Consider the following 21,733-nt stretch of genomic DNA (forward strand, 5'->3'; position numbering starts at 1 on the left):
AAGCACTTTCTGTGTAGGCTTGACGATTTTTCTAATCCCCCCGCGGGCCCCGTGGAGGACACCTTTGATAAATCCTCATCGGGGTCTCGTCAGAGATACGAGAAAGATACTTCGAACGTTTCCTTTAATCATTCATAACTGGAAAACTAAGGTGCATCGGACATATGTTCATATGACATTTTTTACTTGTCCCGGTGTGTAGATTTGCCCACTGATGTATTGACATGTATTTATAAATCACCCTGTATATAGGAGGTGGATAAAAGTCAAGTAATTTTCGTGTCCGTGGACATTGGTGGACATTACCATTTACAATGGTTATTACCATTTACAATGGTTATTACCATACGACACACAAGGGGGAGATAGAGATGAGAAAGTTTGGTCGGGACTTTACATAATTGCGCAACCGCCGCGCCTGGATATGCACGCGCGGACGTAAGGGAACACAAACACGGTCCAGCAACAGCAGGCCCCGCGGCTGCTCTATCTCTATCTCTCTCTCTCTCTCTTTGTGTACCATTTGTTCCCATGTTGTTGCAGGGTAAGTGCGCAAAAATGATTTACATCGTTCCGCCGATACTCCTGGGTAATGGTCTCTTTCTGCACACCGCGGCCTGGATAGGGGATCGGTCGTTGTAAGAGTTACATCACATTCCCTATTGCAACACAGAAATCAAGTAGGAGAGACCAGGCAGAACAATTTGTAACAATATAAAAACGTATGAATTTGTCGTTTTGTGCCTGAAACATTTAAATTTTGAAAGATTCTTCAAAACAAATTCGTACACGACGACAAACCATTATTATATTGGACATCACAATGAAACGAGTATATTATACCAGTTTTCGGAAATAAGACTCATTTGTTACTTTTGTCTCTATCCCTAAGGACGATTGTAACGCCCTATTTAATTTGCAAGAACGTCGATTAAAAGAATCAAAACGTTCCATGGGCTCCCCAGTGGTGGCAATAAGGCCTGGACAATAATCGAGAGGAGTCTGTATATTGGCTTTCGATAATTACCTGTTTCCTAGAATCGGCCCGCCTTTGAAGGCCCAAAATGCGAGTAATTATCGCGAGTCTATTGTGCAGTACCAAAACCAATAATGAGCAGAGACGTTGAACTTTGTGGGACATGGGGGGGGGGAGGGGAATTTCACGCCGTCGTTATTCAAAACACCGGGGACCTCGTGTATCCGGTGTTTCAGCCCACGCGCGCGCGTAGCTGGGGCCCATTGGGCCCAGCGGCCGTGTTTTGTTCAGCATAATTACCCTCGGATACAGCCATTAATTAGTACCGCTAATTATGTGGAACAGCGGCAGCGAATACGGGAGCGGGGCCTACGGGCCCCGAGGGGGCTCATTCACTCTCTCTCTCTCTCTCTTTCTATCTCGGTTTATCCTATTTGTCGCGGCATAAATAACAGATTACTGCCGCGATACGATGGCCGATGCAAATGTGGAGTTCAAAGTTTATAGCATCTAATTAACCATATAACCGGGTATATCGAACTTAATAAGTCCCCGAGACGCTATCCTAAAGAAACCCTTGGTAACGGATGGATAGTCTTCGATTCGTTGAGGATAAAAAAAAAAGAAACTGTAGATGGATGTTTTTTGTCTCTATCGATCTCATCTCTCGTATCCATCCACGATTCGAGGGGAAGAAATTTCCTTTTTCTCATCTGGTCAACGGGATCCGTTAGGCATCCAATGTCCACTAGTGGTTCAGAATCAAAATTTAGCAGCTCCAATGATCGAAAACCAGTTTCTTTTATCTTAAAATGAAACTGACATCAACTTATTCTTAACCGTGGAAGATTCGTATTCTGCATTATTATTCACTTTAGGACCCTCTTCGATCTCAGATAAAAATATAAAAAAGGTCCCTAAAAATTCAGACTTTCATGAATATGTTGAGAATATTGTTAGTGGAATGATGACCTCATTGAAGAGGGTCCCTAAAATTGATAAAAATTTGTTCATATATCTACCTCTGTTTGAATAAAATTTACAAGTTTCAAACTTCTTCGATTGCTTGAGCTAAACAATCATTGGGCTGCTTGAATTTTTATTCCGGACCACTGTGGCGTCTCGTAGAATACACCGTGACATCAGAGTTTTGAATAACGAATATAGGATAAAAAAGTACTTTTATATTTTTAATCGATTAAACGTGGAAATTCCAATATTTTTTACTTCTAAAATACAAGTTCTTCTTGACTGAGTAGATGCTTGGCAAACAATTATCGAATCTCATTAATTGCTTAAAGGTCAGGATGACGCTCTTAGATACTGTTCTTCACCGTGTATTATTCGAACAAAATTGTGCCAATTCTCCGTGAAACGAGAGGCACATCAGAAGTTTCGATTTCAGATAATGATGGGCACTTTCGAATCGGTGATCAACGTTGACAGGTCCCCGTGGGGGGGCCCCCAATCCTGGATATACGAAATTACCGGCGGGGATTGGCTGTCGGTGAGCAAACCACGCGCTGCCACTTTGAGGAAGATCGCCTGTCGTTGCCTATTAGTCGAGGAAAAAGCTCGTAATTATTAGCGGATGACTGGTAGCCATTAGCGTTAAGGAAATATCCCAACTGCGTGGACCTCGCGTTAGCACACGCCTCCCGAGTTGCGGGGCCTCGACGGGCCCAACCGAGCTCTCCGATCATTCGTCGTGAATTTTGATATTCCGCCGCGTAATTACCAGAGTAGGGGTGAGGGGTGGTTATAACCAGGCCATCGCCGTGTTATGAACATCAGGTGCATTAGGAATTAGTAATTTATCCCCGATAAACCGTGAGTTCGGAGACGTTTTATCCGTATCGTAAACGGCGCGTTTATACCCGTAGAGTTTCTATTAACGAGTTTCTACCCTTTAAACCCCTGCTTTCTTTCTCTCTCATTCTCTCTATCTTCTTGTTTGTATTGTTGAGTTTCAATTAACTCGTGCCGCGGGAAAAAATGTAATGGTAGTCTTACTATCGGCTCGATGTTCGCAGGCAGACGTTCATCGATAAACTAGAGGATGTTCGCCAGGCTCTGCAGACAGGCTCCGAATGGTAAGTGGTCGGGTCGTGGGTATATACTGGGTGATTAAAAAAAAAGAGTAAAGGGGTCCAATACTTTGGGACAGTGTTGTTTAACTTTGGAACAGTTATCGTAGAAGGACACGATTTCTGCACTTTATAAATATGTGTTGCTTTGTGAACTGCATTTCGGGCCGAGTTTCCAGTGTGGAGCCCCCTCAGTAGTGGGAATGAAGTAGAAGCAGTTAACGTAGAAATCTCTCCGCGCAGTTATCAAGAATTTGCTGTACTATGAGTCCCTGACGTTTTGGGCCCTTTTTCTCGAACACTGTGCAAACAGCATAAAGCACACGGATACAGTGATTCACACGTTTGTTCATGGAAGGCTGTAATTTCCGTATGACCAAATTACGTAAAAGAATGCGAATTTTATTTCAAAATTAGAAAAAGTTTATCACAGAGGGACGATGAATTTAAGCTAGGCAAATTACAAAATTGAGTCGGATTCCGTGGTCCACAGACTCAGCGGAACGGGCCCGTCGGTTTCGTCGAGACGTTGTTAATTAATACGAGAGGAAAAAGACTCTGTATTGCTCGGTCGCCTGTGAACTTCGAGGACAATGGCGGTTACTTGTACGATATATCACCGACGTCTGCATGTGCATCCCTCTTATAGGTCCCCATACAACTCTCCTTAACGCAGAGGCGTGCCTGTAGAGACGATACGTCATGATTTACGGTCGCGTTGCGGTTCCTCCCGATTGTTCACTTTCCCGACTTATAATAAACAGAAACAATAGTCCCGTGGCTATCCACTTTACGACGTGGCCACGGACGACTAGCTGATTCGCCCACATCCCCTAGAAATGACGATTCCCCTAAATGGTAGTTTTTCAGCTTTTCGAGCACCACAGACGGGGGGCCATTTTTTCCGGATACTTTCTTCGCTCCACCGCGAGTCACCATTTGCTCCCGTTTCGAGTTAGGGATGTTCGATTCCAATTCGATTTTTCAGAAGTAATTTCTATATATACCAATTCCGCAACTTTTATGTTATCGTAAAAAAACAGAGTAAATCATCGATAAGTGTTCGAAGACTCTCGACAAGGAGAGGTACCCAGGTCGGGGTTTTTCGTTAATATCTCGTTAACAAAGCCTCGGATAAGATTTTTGCTAAGGAAAAATTTGTTTCAAATCACCTCACGAGTCTCCCATTTCCGGGCCCTCCAACATTTTTGTTACACCCTATATATACTCGGCTACTCAGGCCACGGACGATCGTCTTGAGTTACAAGGCAGCCGGTACGTAGCGCTTCCGGGTCTCGCTCGGAAAGAGCCCCGTGTGGGCCCCCTTTAGGTGGTAGCCATGAACAGCTTGTTGAACACGCCTTAACCCCTGGCGACCTTCGCTTTGCGGCCCGACCAGGCCAGGTACTCGCTGGTTATTAATACGAATGCAAGTGGAATCTGCATGGAGGTATATCCTTCTCGAGTCCAGCCAGCAAGCGCCAGAAACGACAGAGAGAGAGAGAGAGGGGTGTACTTACTACACCATTCCTCATGAATCTAAAAGACGAGCGAGAGAACTCTTCGCTTGACTGATTCGACGGTGTGCAACCATCCTGGGCGCCTGGCGTTTTCCCATCTTCTGCCAAAGCGGAATGCCGTTTCCTGGTTCGTCAGAGGGATAAGCGCGCAAAGAATCTTTATTATAAATTGGACATCCGAACGACTCGAAGTGATCGTCGTCGAGCGAAATGTCCCGATTACCGGCGAACGACACGAGATTATGCCCACTTTACTCTCGGAAACAACTCACGAACGGTTCATTTGATCCTCGATTGCTACCGATGTCCTCGTTTGGTCATGCACTCTCTGTCTGGGGTATGACACTTTCTCGGTGTCCCGGATAATCGCACATGAACGACTCCATCTGCCCCCTCCCCTTTCCCCATGAGTGAGAGAGAGGGAGTCCGATTGGACACCGTAATACCGGGGGTCCTCCCCCCCTCCACTCTGTCTTGAGACGATTACACGAAGTGCCGATAAGCGGCGACACTTTCGTGGACCCTAATGCCCCCTTCCCACTGGGCCATGTGACGGGTGGGAAGGAGAGGGGGGTGCCACAGCGGTACAAGTGGACAGTGCGAAGATGGAAATGAGACATTAAAACCACTAGCGCGCTTCGACCCAGGCTGTAATGGAGTTATTACGCCGATAGATTGAGGAGCGGGGGGAAGACGAAGGGCTCTGCCAGAGGGGGTAAGAGGAAAGTGGCATTCCTACGAAACGCCGAAGCCTCGATAGTCGGAACCATGAACATTAATAGCCGGCCGGCGTATCCCCCCCGAGTGAAATGACTTCGTTAATGGATCCAGGATCTCGGCTAGGAACAGCACCCAAGGGTCGTTGCCTCGGCCAGTGTTCCGTACAAACGGGCGATGTGTATACATATACAAGGAGGGCCAGTTTGATGTGCACGTTTGTGATCTGTTTTTCTCCCGGTTTGTCGTATTAGAAATGGTAACTAGCCGCCCCGGCGGTGTGCTGTGAATTTTGTACGTAGCGGTTCGAGACGGGGCACCTGTTTGTGCGCTGGATCTGTGGGTGGAGGATTCATTGGGGTGCACAGTGGACCGAAATTAAAATTTAGCAGTTCACGCGCTTATTTAGTTGAAGTAATGAAGAATGTTGAAGTTTGTAAATTTTATTCGAATAGAAGTGGATAAACGGACGAATTTTGATCGATTTTAAGGGCCCTCTTCGACGATATTATCATTTAGTCAATGGTATTCTCAACATCTTCATGTAAGTCGAAATTTTTAGGGAATTTTTATTCTAATTTTTGGTGAGATTTATAATGAACGGTATATCGATAGAAAATAATATTGTACGGAATAAATCTTCCATTGTTAATAATAAGTTGAAGCGAAGTTAAGGTAGGTCACTGAGGCGATTGTAAAGTCTCTTCGTCCCCCTTATTACGCCGAGCGTGTATACCCGATGTACCCGTGGCCTGCTACACTGGCGTTTTGTTTCATAACTGGACACTTCAACCGAAAGATCGGGTCGGAATATAAAGAAGTGAAAGGAGAGACATTCACTTCTTGTCCGCGCGGCGGTTTCACCCACCGCGGGTTCTTCGTCATTTTCTTCGCTTCGTAGCTCCCCTCTGTGCACGATTGTCTTCGCGTCGATAGTGCTAATTTATACGTCAGATGGGAGGAGTAGATAGAGTCTGACGAAGGAATTCCACGTGGTGGATAGATGCCTGTGTTCAAGCTACGGGGAGACTTGGATGTAATAGAATGTAAACGGAATGGGGATTAAGTGTCTCGTAGTTTGAAAATTGAAAGAGGCAGCTTTTGGATGAATCTATGAAAGTCCTGAAGAATTTATGATACGACAGTGATTTGGCCTAACAAGATATATGATTTGTAGTACTTAGCGTGGGGCATGTATCTGGACAGTTAAGAGATTCGACTCTTTGAAAGATTTACAAACTATGGAACGATCGGTTGACGAGGCCGTACTAATATGATTTCAAATTGAAATTGGTAGCCTTAGATTGATTTCTGTGGATCTTTGTAGAAACTCGGATACGATGGCCACCTAGATTAGAGGATTAGATTCGAGATTGAAGTACGAAACTGGAGGTCAACCGTTTCACCCGATAGATCCCTAGATTAGAGGATTGGAGATTGCAGTACGAAATTCGAGATCAGCCGTTAGATATCATTTCTATGGTAATAGAATGATATTTTTATAATTGGGTCATTAGTGTATGTTTGAATTTGCTTAGACGGAAAATTGGGCCTTATCTTCGATAGTTCCGTTGATAGTGTGTCAGCGTGCGAGAAACCGATCCCGATTTCGAGGCCTCGCGTGCCGAGGTCATGGCCCGGACAAGAGGCGTGGGAAAGGGATGGTCCTCGGGGTTTTAAAGCCTCGAATTAATTTCTTTTTCTTTCTCTCCCCGTAAAAGAACGATGTCGGACGTACAAATTACCGGGGCTCCGAATGCCGTGAGCATCTCTTTCGTTTCGTTAAGAGTTTCTGTAACCAGAGACCATCTCGGTCACCCGTTATGGTCCCGTTTCGAGATTCGGACTTTACAGCTAGAGCGAAATTTTACAGGATGACAAGTCAGCTGAATTCAGAGACGACTGAATCCATTGTCTAGATAAACGGTTTCAAGCGAAATAATCGAGTATTTATTCCACCAGTTTGTTTTTTAACTAGCTCTAACTAACCAGATCAGTATAATACTTTGAACAGTATAATACTTTAAACATCATTTTTTAAAGACGCCACGTTTTTCTATATTTCTTTGTTAATAACTTTTTAATAACTAATGATCGGTGGTTTCAACCTTTTGAAGGTTATTCGGGAGGTCGATCTTGATAACACACGTTAAAGTCAGGGCCATCGGGTACTTTTCAGAAGTTAGTCTATTAAATCTAGAGAGATCAAAATTTAGAAAGTTCGATCGAACTGAGCCATATAATATGGTATGTCTATTCCACAATTCACCACGAATCAGGAATCCAGGGAATCTGGTGTTTATCTCGTAGGGGATTGAGGGGCCCACGGCGAACTGACACTTCCACGATACATTTCACGGTATTATAAGCAAATAAGCGAAACCCGTAGAAAGTTAATCGTGGCGTCACCACCGTGGCGGAGACCAGTAGCCGTATATTAAACGATTAATTTATTTTGTTTCGCGAGCCTCGCGGAGCCCGATGCCTGGGGACACACAGATTCTCTCTCAATTGTCCTTCCTTTGTCCGTAAACGTCCGACCGGGTCGCTTCCACCTTTTATAACACATCGTCGCCAGAAACCGTGGAACAACGTCATAATTTCCAGTGGCTCGGCTGCACACACGATGAAGCCATTAATTGGTACATTAATTCCGAATCGCTGGACGCCGGTTCCCCCTTTCTCTCTCTGTCTGGCCACACAACGGAATTATGTGTTGGTCTCTTCTATCCCCCGCGATTAAGAGATTACATACCTTTGAGCTGTTAAGAGAGAAAATTAAGACATTTTTTTGTACATGCAGAATTATTGTTTATTCAAAATTCAACATGTACATCTTATTGTATGTTTATTTACTTAGTAATTTTTGAAAACTTGAGCTAGATATCTACCAACAGAAGAAAATGGCTGCCATTTAATTATAACCCGTTTCGTTAAAACACCATCTGCGGTACTAGATGTATCTCTGTGGGCTTTGATTTGAAACAAGTTGTTTTTAACTTTTTATTAAAGAAGTAGTACCTTTCGAAGTCGATTTTGAAAATATACGGACGTTTGAACTTAAACTTGAACTTTCCGATATAAATATTCAACTTCTTTTGTCACTAAAAAACGAAAAAGTACACAAATAAAAGATTCACTTCTTTAAGTTTGTCTTCAGAATATGACGCTTTTAAATGGCAACCATTATCTTCTGTTAATAGATATACAGAGTGTCCCAAAATAGTTTGTAAGCCCTTGACAAGGGTCATTCCAGGGGTCATTTGAAACACTCCTTTCAAGGACTTACACCTATTCTTGAACACCTTGTATAGTTCAATTTTTCAGTAATTACTAAGGAAATAACACATACAAACAAATATTTTAATTTTCCCCCTAATTTAACAGTGCAATGGTATGGAACCCTTTAAGGAGAACTACAATTCGAATGAAAAAAGAAAAAAGAAATATAAGAGGATGCATAGCAAGTATCTCTTTCCAGACTCGAGGCCCCACGAAGGTAACGAAGAAGCTGACCTCAGAGAGCGAATGAGGCGAGCGAGAAACTCTCTGTCGACCCTTAAAAGATGTCGGCGCCGCTTAATTATCATGCTAATTAGTCGTGGCGAGCCCCGACCGGCCGCGTGAACGTCAGAAAAAACCTCACGGGTCACCTTCACCGAGCCCCATTGTGTTCCGTGATCGATTCGCGAAAGCTCGCAGCGTGTGATCCTCGTTAATTATTTTATTGTCGGTGCCCAGGGCCACGGAGCCCCGTGTAATAAACAGTCATCGTCCAAGCGACCGGGGGGAACCGACGATTTACATATTCCTTAAAGGGAAAGGGACTGTTTTACCCTGTGGCGCGAACAGATCTCTCCCGATTAAATCGAACGATCTGCTATTCGATACATGACCCGTTCACAGGCCAAAGTGACAAATACCATTTTTTGTGTTTTTTTTTCTTTTTTTTCAAATTTTAGTAGCTATCGAAGCACTTGATTGGTGTCTAACTTTTTACATGTATATATTTTTTCTGGGGTTAATCACTTCGGAAAAGGAACAGCTCGTATGGTTGAAGCCGTCGATTCGAATATGGAGCATCAAGTCCACCAGATGAATACGTACTAGTGTTGAAGGACCAACATAGGTAGCTACTGACTTTGACTCAAATTTCGTGCCAAGATTTGATAGTAGCTACCACCTACTTCGATTATTTACCAGTTGAAATAACTGTAAGTTAATACACTAAAGACTCTATGAGAGTTGGATACGAAGTTCCTCGTGAGAGTTTCTACTTCATCTCAACCACTGAGAAGAAGAGGTCGTGCAACGTGCCGTACAATTTATACACATGCTACTGATCATGAGTACAGTAAATCTTCGATTAATGCTCGAAACTCCGGACTGTTTGGGAACAGTTATCGTGGAGGGACACTATTTCCTATTATTTCTAGTTCTTACTATTCAGGCCGTTGTATTTTGTCGGCGGCCGACAACACTGCTCATGAGTACAGTAAATCTTCGATTAATGCTCGAAACTCGGGACTGTCTCGACGTACATGTGCCCCTTTTCCACTAGTGGCCCTCAGTTGTAGAATGCGCAGAAGAGGAACAAGGGGGAGTCCTTTAGGGGACGCGAGTCGAGCCTCCTCGTAAAGATGGAAAGTCACGACGTGGCCTTGCGCACGCACGATCATTAAGGCCATTAAGCCTTATCTCGGCGAGGGAGCGAACGCCATTTAAATACAGGCTTTAACGCCCCGCGTGAACCGAGCGGAAACTCGCGGCCTCCGTGCACACACATACACACACAGACGTAGTCGAAACCGTTCAGGAACTATAACGTCACCTTGAAACGAGTGGCGAAAAAAAAAACGAGACGAAATCTCCTCACAACCGGAGATACTAAATTCCTATTAACGGTCTTGTTAATTGCGGTGGCCACCTCGTCGAGGGCGCGACGTGTCGTTCGTGGCAGAGTACACGTAGTCGGTTATTACCGTGCGTGTTTCCGGGAAGCGGATCGGTCTCCAGGGACCCACGTGTCTATGTAGTCAGCGAAAAGGTTAATTCCTCGATGACGTTTTTATCCGTTTATCGTTCCGATCGTCGCGCAGTGCGTCGAGTATATGGGCTTTCGGTTGACTATTTCTATAGTAAAGTAATATTACATCTTGAATGAATCGACACTTGGCAAACAATTATTTAATCTCATTAATTTCATTTATTTAATTTATTCATTTAATTCACGGGATAAATCCCGTTAGAATACCAAGACAAAAGCAATGTAAACATGTTTATACACAATACAAATCGGACGAATAATAAAACTTAATCAAACATATAACTGGAAAATACGAAAAAGGAGAACAACATCGTAATTATTACAAGGCACTGTGAACTTGGTGTCTGAAAGACTGGGTAAAGCTAATGAAAAAAATCATGATCTTTACCGAATGAATTCGCTGTTTCACAAATCCGATAAATGGGATCAAAGACAGAAACGTTTAATTAATTGTTTAAAAATCAGGATGACGATCATGGATATTGCTGCTTCTAACTATGTATTATCCAAATAAAATTGTGACCAACTCCTGCGTCGAATGATCGTTTACGTTGCTCAACGGATATCTACCGTTCGTTGCCGGCTAGAATTCTTACGCGCGCGACGAAACAGCAAAGCAGGTACATTCAGCCCACTTGGAAACGGTCGCCTCGGATAAGAAGTGCTTTACGATCGACGCCGGCGGCATAGCCCCGCGTCTGGCTTCCCCACACGGTCCCTATCTGGGTGGTGGGAGGGGAGGGGAGGGGGGTAGGGGACTCGTGATTATTCCTCGCGTAGAAAGTGGCGTTGATTGGCCCCTGTGGAATGTTCCCGGCTAATGAAATTTAATTGCCGTACAATTAACCGGGCGCGCCGTATCTCCCCCCCCCTATCTCTCTCTTTCTTCTACTAGCACGGCCCCGAAAACTTTCCTGCCCGATATGGGAATCGTCGTTCGGAACCGTTTAATCGCTCTCGGATATGTACTCACGCTCGATTACCATTCGATGTTATCGTTAATGAAACGCGAGGTCTACATCAATTTTTTTTTTTTTTTCGAGCTCCCGTGTTGTTCCTACGTTCTTCAGTCGTAACGCGTGAAGCGGACCGTCGTCGATGTGTCTATAGAAACACTAAACCCTCGTTGGTACATGCACATTCTGTGCGCTAACTAACACTAAACTTTTTTCGGGAAAGGGTGGGGGTATGAGTTTCAGGGGAGGGGGTGGGGATATTTTTGGTGGAAAGGGTATAGCCAGATAAAGGGGTCAAAAGTGCTCTTGGACTGATTTGGACCAGTAACGTGCATTTTCAACCCTCTGCCTCGACCAAGAGGATAGTACAGGAAATTATCGATTAGTGCTCGAAGGCTCCTCTGCACTGAGTGTCCAGATCTCATTCCTACTGTAACCATAGGAGCCGACCATTTACACGTGAAACCTTTTCTTTACTTGTACATGTCGATTGTCACATAAATACCAGATACAACCAGCCCAAGTGGTAGCGAATCAGCATTTTCCAAAGAGGGTTCGCAAACAATGGCGATAGTCCGCCACCATCACCGTATCTTATCGTGTTGTTGTCGCGTGGCTCCGCGACAAAGACCCCCAAAGGGTCACGAACTCCCCAGGTTACACAAGGCGCGGAAAAGGATATCCTCTTTGGGCCAGTCCCCCCCTCCACCAGGCCCAATGGCTCCGCGGGTCGTCGTGCGCCACCGGGGCGAGACAAAACATTGTCCGCCCAGCAGGACACGATGTTCCAGGAGACGACGACGGTGAAGACCGGGTGTGTAAGGTGTGTGCGCACGCGCGCCCGCCTCGAATTGATTTGTTGTAAGTGATACCGCGCCACCCTCGGCGAACGAATGGCGCAATAATTGGATACATAAACAATGACCGATGAAACGATTTCTCATGTCGGTACACAAGGCGGCGGAACGGGGACGGTGTGCGCATTATTCCACACCGTAATTGAACTCCCTTCGTTGGGACGTGTCGGTTTGTTCAAATGAGAGCCGCCGACACGTTGTACACTCGTCTAGAATGTATTTCAACCGCGACAAGTGCGTGGCCTGGATGGTATACCCTGGAACTTAGCATCGTCATTGGTCGACAAATACGCTACTGCTCATACGTACAGTAAATCTTCGGTTAATGCTCGAGACTGGGGACTGCTTTGGAACAGTAATCGCTGAGGGACACAATTACCTATTATTTCTAGGTTTACTGTTCAGGCTTTTATATTTTGCCAACGACCGAGAAAGATTGAAAGCAGTAGTATGTATCAAGCAAATAGCATTTTTAATTTCTTTCATACAAATTATCAATAGCGTTCCAATACTTATCGTGGATTTACTGTATAATGTGTTTACTGTATAATAGTAGCATTTTATAAGAAGACCAGCATATCTCGATGAAATTCGTTCCGAAACACACCTCTAAAGCCACAAGATCAGGGGTCCACCTGGACCCAAGTGCCACTGTGTACTCCAATGTCAAAAACGTCCATCTTCCAAGGGTTAAGGAGCGTCGTTCGAGCGTGGCTCTCTGAATCTGTGTATCCATAACAAGGCCCTCTGGAGTGGGGAAGTGATTGGCGACTGCGCGCACACACAGAGACACCCTACCGCGGGGGACCAATTTTAACACGCGTGGCCCACGGTCCCAAGAACCATCTCTCTCTTTCTCTCTGTCTTTGCCACCCACCAAGAAGAAACGATACACCACCGGCGCCCTGGGCCATTAAGCGGTCGTAATTTGACGTACGTCCGTTTCTGACGGTACAGCACTCCGGAACAAGGGTATCCCCTTGTTGTGTGGTTCGCCGTTCGAAGCGCCCCGCCCGTGATTCACCCAAGAGAAGGGATCTCGAGGAACAACGGTCGAGTGCAGCGAGCTAGCGCGTAAAGCATAATAAATAAATCGACTCGTGTGGCTCGTTTGTATAACAACGCTCTCGATTTGTATCGTAATAACATGTTCACCCGGTGGTATTTCTGTTCGCGATCAAAGGAACCGTGTTACTTCGTATCTTGACGGAGAAATATCGTGCCGCGTCTCACGTGAAGTATGGATCACCAATGCATGTGTATGTGTGTATGTTCCTCCCTCTCTTCTTCACCGTTCCGCGGCGTTCGGGCCCCTGGACGAACCGACGGGGCCCACCGTCGAGGAGAGGGAGCCCCCGTTATACAAAGGGAAACGAAACGGATGCCGGACTATCTGCGGTGGCCGTTGCATACGGTGGGTGAACACGAAGGGATTGATAAATCGAACGCGCGTCGAAAATTTCTGAATGTAGAGCAACTCCAAAGGAGGAGAGAGCCTGTCCCGTGTTATCTGCGATCGATTAATTTACGCTACGGCCGCAACGAGAGGCGCGTCTTCCGTCCCCCTCTCCCTCCCTCGTTCGCCGGTGAAATTTACGAGGGCCCCGCGATCCAAGGTCAGCGAGCCAGAGAGGATTTATTCGCGAGTTATCCAAAGAACGCCCCTGCGTGATCTATTGCATAATTGGACGCCGCGTACTTGGGGTACCAACGGGCCCAAGATTACGGGGAAAGTCTCTGTTCGACGAGCGTGGGCCCCGACCAGGCTGACCACCACCGCGCGAGGACCCCGTGCCCGTGATCACGTAATGCCAACAAACTCCACGGGGACGGTCGTGTCTCTCCCCCCACCCCAACTGTCTGCCCTTGTGGAACATAAATTTTAATCGGTTGTGCTCCCATTCCCGTTGCGTCTAATATCGGGTTTGCGGTCATCGGGAGAAAGATCCTCGGGGGCCAGTCGACGCTGACGCGCGCGTGTGTTCCTTTGTACTCTATCGCGTGGTATCAAATGAGCTGCAAACGATAGTGGTGGGTGGGGATAGGGAAATTCGTTGTTTAGGTGAAGGGTTTTCAATAAGGAGTAAAAAATAGTAAGAAATACTTTGCGGTTTTTTCATTGATTAAACGTCGGAAGTTTTTATCGGAACAGAGTACAGTAAATGATCGATGACTGTTACTATAAGTACAGAATTCCTTTCATTTCTGGAAAACTATCGATAGCAATGTAATCCTGGAGTCTGCAGGCGTCTAGAAAATCGTAGGGCAATGGGTTAAGACTGTTTGACAAGTTCACGGTTGCAGCGGTTCGAAAGTTTGCAGTTCGCTTACGTCATCGGACTGTTTGGATGCCACGTTCAGTTCGTACGCTTCGCCGTGAACGGGGGAACTCGCTCAGCCTGAACTGCTGTTTAGACTGTTGCGTCAGGGTGTTTAAACACGTCCGAACGATTTGCTTAACCCTTCACTGGCTGCAAATCGCTAGCGTTCTTCCACTCCTCTCGCGTGTGCTTATTACGAGTGACAAATTGACGGCTGGGTGGAAGATTGAGAGATACAGCTGGGATAGAATTATAGAAAGTTTCTCTCTCTCTCTCTCTATCTCTACTTGTACACTTCTGTGAATCCTTTCATACGGACCGGTCACGGAGCACGGTGGGACACACGTTAATCGAGAATATAAACGGATCGATTCGACGAGAAACTGTTACGTTGGGTGATTGGAACGGCGTATAACTGCATTACCAGCGATTCCGAGATGACATGTGTCAACGTGTTCGCCATTCGTTGGACGGGTTTAGAATGTACTTACCGGCCGTGAACGATGCTGTTCCACGCGCACCTGGACCACACTCTTGGTCGTCTTGTTTCTCTTTTGTCAGTCGGTAATTGTAGTCCCGGTTGGAGCCTCGTTTTATACGTATATCATGTAATCGGCACGAAATGTCCGTTTACAACGGTTTAGAACTCGTATGGATCGTATTAGGAGAATAATCGTTTCACCTGGGCGGTATGGTTTCGCATAAAATTGAATCTATCGATCCTTGTGTGGTCTTTTGGCTTCCAGTTTACCGAAAATTACATATAAATGGTCCAAATTACATTTATTTACCGATATTTTTTTGAACAAAATTAATTTGTTGTAAACTCAATGCCCGATAAAATGAATGACAATGATTCGATCAGTTATCCACATCTCACTAACACTTAGAATTCGAGTATTGGAAAGAGTTCGAGTCTTTCTAATATTTCTAATATTTCTAATTTGAAACTTTATTGCTTGTGAATAGTAATCGAAATTCATGAAATGAGACTTGGTGATCGAAATTGACTCAGATTCGTAGATGCATGTTGAACTTGATCCCATTCTTACGCGTAAGCTCACGAAACGGGGACCAACGGAGGCGGTGTCTGACTCTCGCCGAGTGCGGGACGAGCAACGAGAGCCAGCCAGCCAGGTGTACGGGCGAAAATTGCGTAGCCCAGCCGCCTGCTTTATCTCGGATCTCGCAATTACTTTCGCAGGCCACGAAGCCAATCTGACCCGTTCTCTCGAAAATATGCGATGGAGGATAGAGTATTTCGGCGGCCCCTCTCCTCTCGACTGCGTTGCGTTTCCATCACAGGTCTCGCCGTTAACGTTGGTCGGCCTCTTTCAGAAAAACGCGTTACGAATATTCCCTTCGTTCAGTCGGGCTGATATACAGTGTTGGTTTCATTTTCGTATCGTGGTTTTAGTAAGAATGAAGAAGACTTATGGATGAAACGTGAAATAAAGTCGAATCGAATGAAACCAACTTCGTGAAACAGGTGAACGACGCGCCTCTTAAGTAGAATTACCCGTCGCGTCAGACGTATTTCACGCGTATTTCGTTATACTACTAAAACAATCAATTTCCAGCTGATTACACGGGATCGATCGATGACCTAGTAAAGTTTTATGAATGAAATAAAATCGAACTCGACCACCTCACGAAACAGTTGAACGACGCGCTTCTTAAGTAGAATAACCTGTCGCGTCAGACGGTATTTCACGTGTATTTCATTCTACTACTAAAACAATCGATTTCCAGCCGATTACACGGGATCGACCGTTGACATCTATGACTGAAACAAGATAAAATCGAATGGAACCAACTTCGCGAAACAGGTGAACGACGCGCCTCTTAAGTAGAATAACTCGTCGCGTCAGACGTACTATATTTCAACGATTAATAACTCGTGAACGAAGCCTCGAACACAATTTCGTCATTCTTGATTTTTGTCTTTGTTTTCTATGTAGAATCGACCCTGCAAAGTGTCACAAATTTTTTATTGACATTCTGTACATATACAATGAAAACGTGTGTGCTGCTTTTCGTAACACGCGTCGAGAGAATATCTCACATAGAGGGGGAGGGGGAGGGGGTACGGATGTCGCGTGGAATACACCCCGGTTCCGCTCAGCGATCCAGCCACCACAATGAACATGTATCAAATTTATGGTGTACGGTTTGTGGTGTACCGTGCACGGTTCCCCGCCCACTCACACTCACGTGCACGGTCCCGTGTGATTTATGTCGCTCGTAAAGCAGTCTCTCTGTCTCCCTCTCTCTTTCTTTCTGGAGACGCGCAACGGAGGATCAGTGCAGAAAAATTGTTTCGTATTTCCACGACGCGAAATGCACCTCGCGGCGCACCGTGCACGCACGCATGCACGCACGAGATATATGCTCCACGCGTGTCCCTTGGTCGCCGTGCTCATGCGCGATCGCCTGATTTTTCTAGCTCGTTCCGCCTCTGCTGACCTGTGAGAATTTCGCCTTAATCTCCCAGAAAACTAGCTTCGCGAGCATATCTTGTTAACCGTTTAACAGTGTTCGACGAGTATACTCGTCATAAAGAAATGATCACTTTTTGGGTAATGACGAGTACACTCGTCTCTTGATTTTAATTAGACGCGCAGATACAGATTTCCAAAAGAAAATTCTACCGTTGAAGGATTAACGGTGTTTGACGAGTATACTCGTCATTAGGAAATGATCACTTTTAGTGGTAATCACGAGTATACTCGTCGGCGCTTGATTTTAATTCCGCGAGCAGATACACATTTCCAAAACAAAATTCCACCGTTAACAGGTTAAGATGTAAACATCGGAATGATTCGAATGCTTCCTTAATTATCAACGATTCGTGATCTAGAGTACGGTATATCTTCATGTTCGTGATTGATTATCCACCAGCTGGTTGATACACGGTAATGATTTCCTCTACTAGTCCGCTCGGCCGGGCTCGATCCCCCGGGTGTATGAGTTATCGCGTGTCGATCAAGGAAGTAAAATCGAAGTCCCTTCCCAGGGTCCCACGGGGCAGGAGGAATGGTGGCCAAATATGGCCGAAGGAGGTGAGGACGGCCGAAGATAGGCAGCAAGAGATTGAGAATGGCTAAAACGGACTGTAAAAGTCACTCTGGCAGCAGCCGAGGGTGGGTGGAATTGTAAACAAGACCTTTTAAACGAGTTACGGGATTAAATAATTATTTTGCCAAATGTCTAGTCATTCCAGAAGAATTGGGATTTTATTATAAAAATTGGCCAGGGACGTTCTTTTTTATCTTGTATACAAAACTATTTTTCTAGATAATGAATTTTCCCATCTCTGATTTTAATGAAGATACATTTTATTAATGGGTATTTGTTAAGGTAGACATATTTTATTAACGAACATTTATTAACAATGTAATATAATTGGACGACAACCACCTTCGCATTCACTAGCTTTCAAATCGTCTACTCGCTCCATTGGATATTCGTACTTTTTTCGATACAAAGTATACATATATCGCAACCGAAATTATCGATTACTTGTACTTACTTGAATCGGTTAATCACTACGTGTACACGACTACCGATATCCAGAGCGTCAATTAAACTTATCGGAAACCGTCTCGCCGTTTATCCGTCTCTCACGTTTTTGCGTACACGCGCCGCCGTTGTGTATCTCCGAGGATATTTCCGTAAGTGGCCCCCGGTATACGGGGAACCAGGGTTATAGGGATTGCTTCGCCGTACCGTTTAACTCCGTTCAGCGTATTTCGCCGACTCCCAGCCAACACTTTCTCGCGTGTATCGTGTATGCATGTATGTATGTAGGTTCCGAAACAGATCGCGGATCCACGGGGCCCCCGGTGCCACGAAATCACCCGAAGGTTCGTTATGGGAACTCCGCGGGCTCCCATGGCGAAACGCGTTTTCGTCTGGAGAATGCAGTCGCGCCCGAAGGCGATTCTCTCACGCAACCCAACGCGCGCGCCCATGGGGCCCCGCGATTTGACGAGGCTCCTCGACCTTTTAACGTCGAACCCATGATTCACATCGTACTCACCAGACTACGATATTTACCTCTGATTTGTCAAAAATCCATCCTTATAATAATATTCCAAACGTACATTGGACTCTAATTATATTGCCACTAAACATATTGCCACGCGAGGCACTTCCCCTTCACGCGTACTTTCGGGCACACAAATTCGCTTTCCCACCACGTTGCGTTTACGCCGGCACACCAGCACGATCCAACTTTTGGGGCTCTCAACTTATTGCCATTTTACTCCCCTGCAGACCCGACCATGGCAATATAGTTAGAGTCCACTGTACTTACTGTCTGGAATCTATAGGTGCTCTAACCTCAACTTCATTACAGCGATTTCAATACAGTGATTATTTCGTAAATATCTCGTCAACTGTTAGGTTTAGGACGTATGAAGGTCATCATTTTTACTCAGAATTTGATACTCTATCGATCTACGATACAAAACATAGGTAATTCCGTTAAAAAAAAGTCAAGGTGACCGTGAAATCTCTTAAATGCCTTCACCCCCAAAAAAGCACCTACCTCTTAAGATGTGCCCCTCGACGCCATTTAAATTCCGCGCCTAAAAATTGTCATAAAGTGTACCGTTTAGTCGTTATTCGAGGTGATCAAGTTAACTGCGAATTAAATAATAATATTTAAATTTTACACCCTTGACTGTACAAGAAACGTTCATAGATGTTAGTCGCCGGTGGTCACGGTGTTGAATACGTTTCGACGAGCTCGTACTTCAAACCGCGTGTGTACGGGGGAAAAACTTCGCGGTGGGAAAGATACGTCCCTCGGTGAATCCGCCTCGTATCCGGACGGGTCCATCATCCGGGCACACGGTTTAAGAGGAAGCATTACCTTCGACCGCCTCTTTATTGCGCGCGATGGAAACGGACACGAATTCGAGAGCCGTGCTTTCGCGGCTTGACTAATTTTACGACGCGCCCGCGCCCATGCACGCGAACCACACGCTTCTCTACCACTATCCGAGCTCGTTCGCTCGCGAGCAAGAACCGTGGCCTTCAGTCTTGCATTAAATCGAACCCCATGTACGTCTACATACGACCAACGAACGATCGAGTTTGCTCTCGGGTCTTCGAATGGTATCAAGAGAGAAGGGGGAACTTGATATTCTCGGGTCAACCTTAGAACCTTAATTAATCCAACATAACCTTGGCGCGTCATGCAACCGCTCGTCTTTCGTCGTTATAGGGTACGCGTTCCTGCGTTATTATATACTCGTTCTGCGTTCATAAATTTAGGAGACTGAATTTTACGAGGTAGGAACGTTTAACGATGATTAACGTATTAGATCGTCGCACGATAAATGTCGTTTTTTCTTTTCTTTTTTTCTTTTAAATTGACGAGTACGGAACGATGGTGATACATCGTTCGAAATATACGGTGTGTCTTTCCAGAATAGAATTACATACCTGAAATATCTCCTTCGGTTACGATACGAAAAATATTTTACATACACAATTCACATGATACCAAAGGACGAATGGTATTGCAAACAATACTACTTATCACGAGGTTCAATTTTTTTTTCTGGACACTCATTGAAGATTTACTCTACTCAGACTTCACTGTAACTCTGTGTGACGTTACCTTGTCCCCACGATAGGCCATTCTCCCGGCTTGCTGCCCTCCGTTTCGTGTGTTGTCCAGGCAGCTTGAGGCCGTTGACCTGTTTACAAGCAACTGCAGAACTAACTCTGCTCTGACGAGACAGCGATCTTTGTATTTTCTCGATCCTTGTATGTATTGACGTTGAACGGTCACACTTGTCGTCTGTCCGGACGATCTCGACCGAGTGCAATGTAACCGTCGTGCAAACGAGCTTTGGCAGTTTTGCGAACAGCAACATTGTGTCCCTTTTTATCGGGGGAGTGGGCTGATTTCAATATTGCTCGAGAGACGACAGTGTTGCCCGGGGCCCGTGTGCGTGTGTATATGTGCCTTTACTTTCCACTCTTAACGACGTCACGGGGACCGGGCCCCCGAGAGACAGTCAGAAATTGATACGAACGAAGAAATGACAGGAACATTGACGGCACGCTGCAAATTCCTCATGAATTATTCACGATGGGCCCGCACTGTCCCGTGCGTTGACGCGCGCGCAGGCCCCGCAGGCCACGTGTGGTGACTTCGTGGCAACCTAGTAACAATTTCTTGTCCCGAGCGAAATATCGCCGGCGCAGACGACGGGGCCCGCGGCTTATCAAGATCCAACGGGCCCCGAGTGACATTTGTCGGGATGATTGAAACGTTTCTTCGATTAGCTTTTGCCGCGTCACGCGCGTCCCTTGCCAGCTCGCCCAGCTATCCTGTAGACGATTCGTGTATGGGACCACAAACAAGATATAGGAATAGACATTTCATTCAATGTATTTTTGGGGCCCATTTTTCTGGGCTTATGTTATCCCATTTCCATTTTAGTGTCACTACCCACTGTCGATTCACCATTCCCATAACGTATAGGTCACTAAAATCAGAGACTTTTTCAGGTATCGGTATTATAGTTTAGATGGGCCTCCAACTCCCATAAGATGAGAGGTCTATTCTTATATCCCGTCGGTGATGGTGAAGAATTGTCCCAAAAAATAACCGAACCTTTTTCCAAATAACAAAGCGCATTTGTATCAATCGAACATTTCGATGAAATGGAGTACACGATAAAGATGATATTCCAAACCGTACGATTTTTCGAAAGCAACAATTTTCGCGAAATACGATCGGTGCTTGAATTAATAATATCGTGGTTGCCCGTTATTTTTCAGACGTACCGTGTATAACCAACCCGGTAAACCGATTCCCCGGCTAATATAAGCTTCTGTATCTGTGCGCTCGGCTTACATCCTCTTAACGCGTTCACTGCGGATACGGGGTATACAGGGTGTTCCAGAAAAAGGTTCTAAGACTTCTGGAGGGTTTATTGTGCTCACCGAGTGGAATGAAAAATGTCTAATCCACATACAAACTGCTCTCGATTATCGTCTGGCTTGTTCTACACGATTATTGTCCAGACGTTATCCCTATGGGGGGAGACTGTGGGACACATTCTTGCGTTTCCATTTTTATTGCCGAGGCTCGGGCTTCGGGCAAAAAACGAATTTACGATGGTCTGAAGCATTTCTCCCTACAAGATTATTGTCCCGGCGCGGACCCAGGTTCGGGACAATAATCGAGAGGACTCTGGAGATCCTAAAATAAAACACATTAAATCTC

General features: G+C 45.4%; 1 protein-coding gene across 2 annotated transcripts in view; it reads left to right on the forward strand.

Annotated features, from left to right (window-relative positions):
• Positions 1-21,733, forward strand: part of LOC107190071 — an 82,336-nt gene that overhangs the window by 31,038 nt on the left and 29,565 nt on the right. The window contains exon 1 of one of the 2 annotated variants that reach the window (XM_015578796.1): positions 3,002-3,069. The exons of the other annotated variant lie outside the window; for it this stretch is intronic. Coding sequence (XP_015434282.1) covers positions 3,036-3,069 — 34 coding nt within the window. The 5' untranslated portion in view covers positions 3,002-3,035. Of the gene's footprint in view, positions 1-3,001; positions 3,070-21,733 lie in introns of those variants that run through there. 2 annotated transcript variants of the gene reach the window in all.

Source organism: Dufourea novaeangliae, unplaced genomic scaffold (assembly GCF_001272555.1).
Source record: "Dufourea novaeangliae isolate 0120121106 unplaced genomic scaffold, ASM127255v1 scaffold172, whole genome shotgun sequence".
NCBI lineage: Eukaryota > Metazoa > Arthropoda > Insecta > Hymenoptera > Halictidae > Dufourea > Dufourea novaeangliae.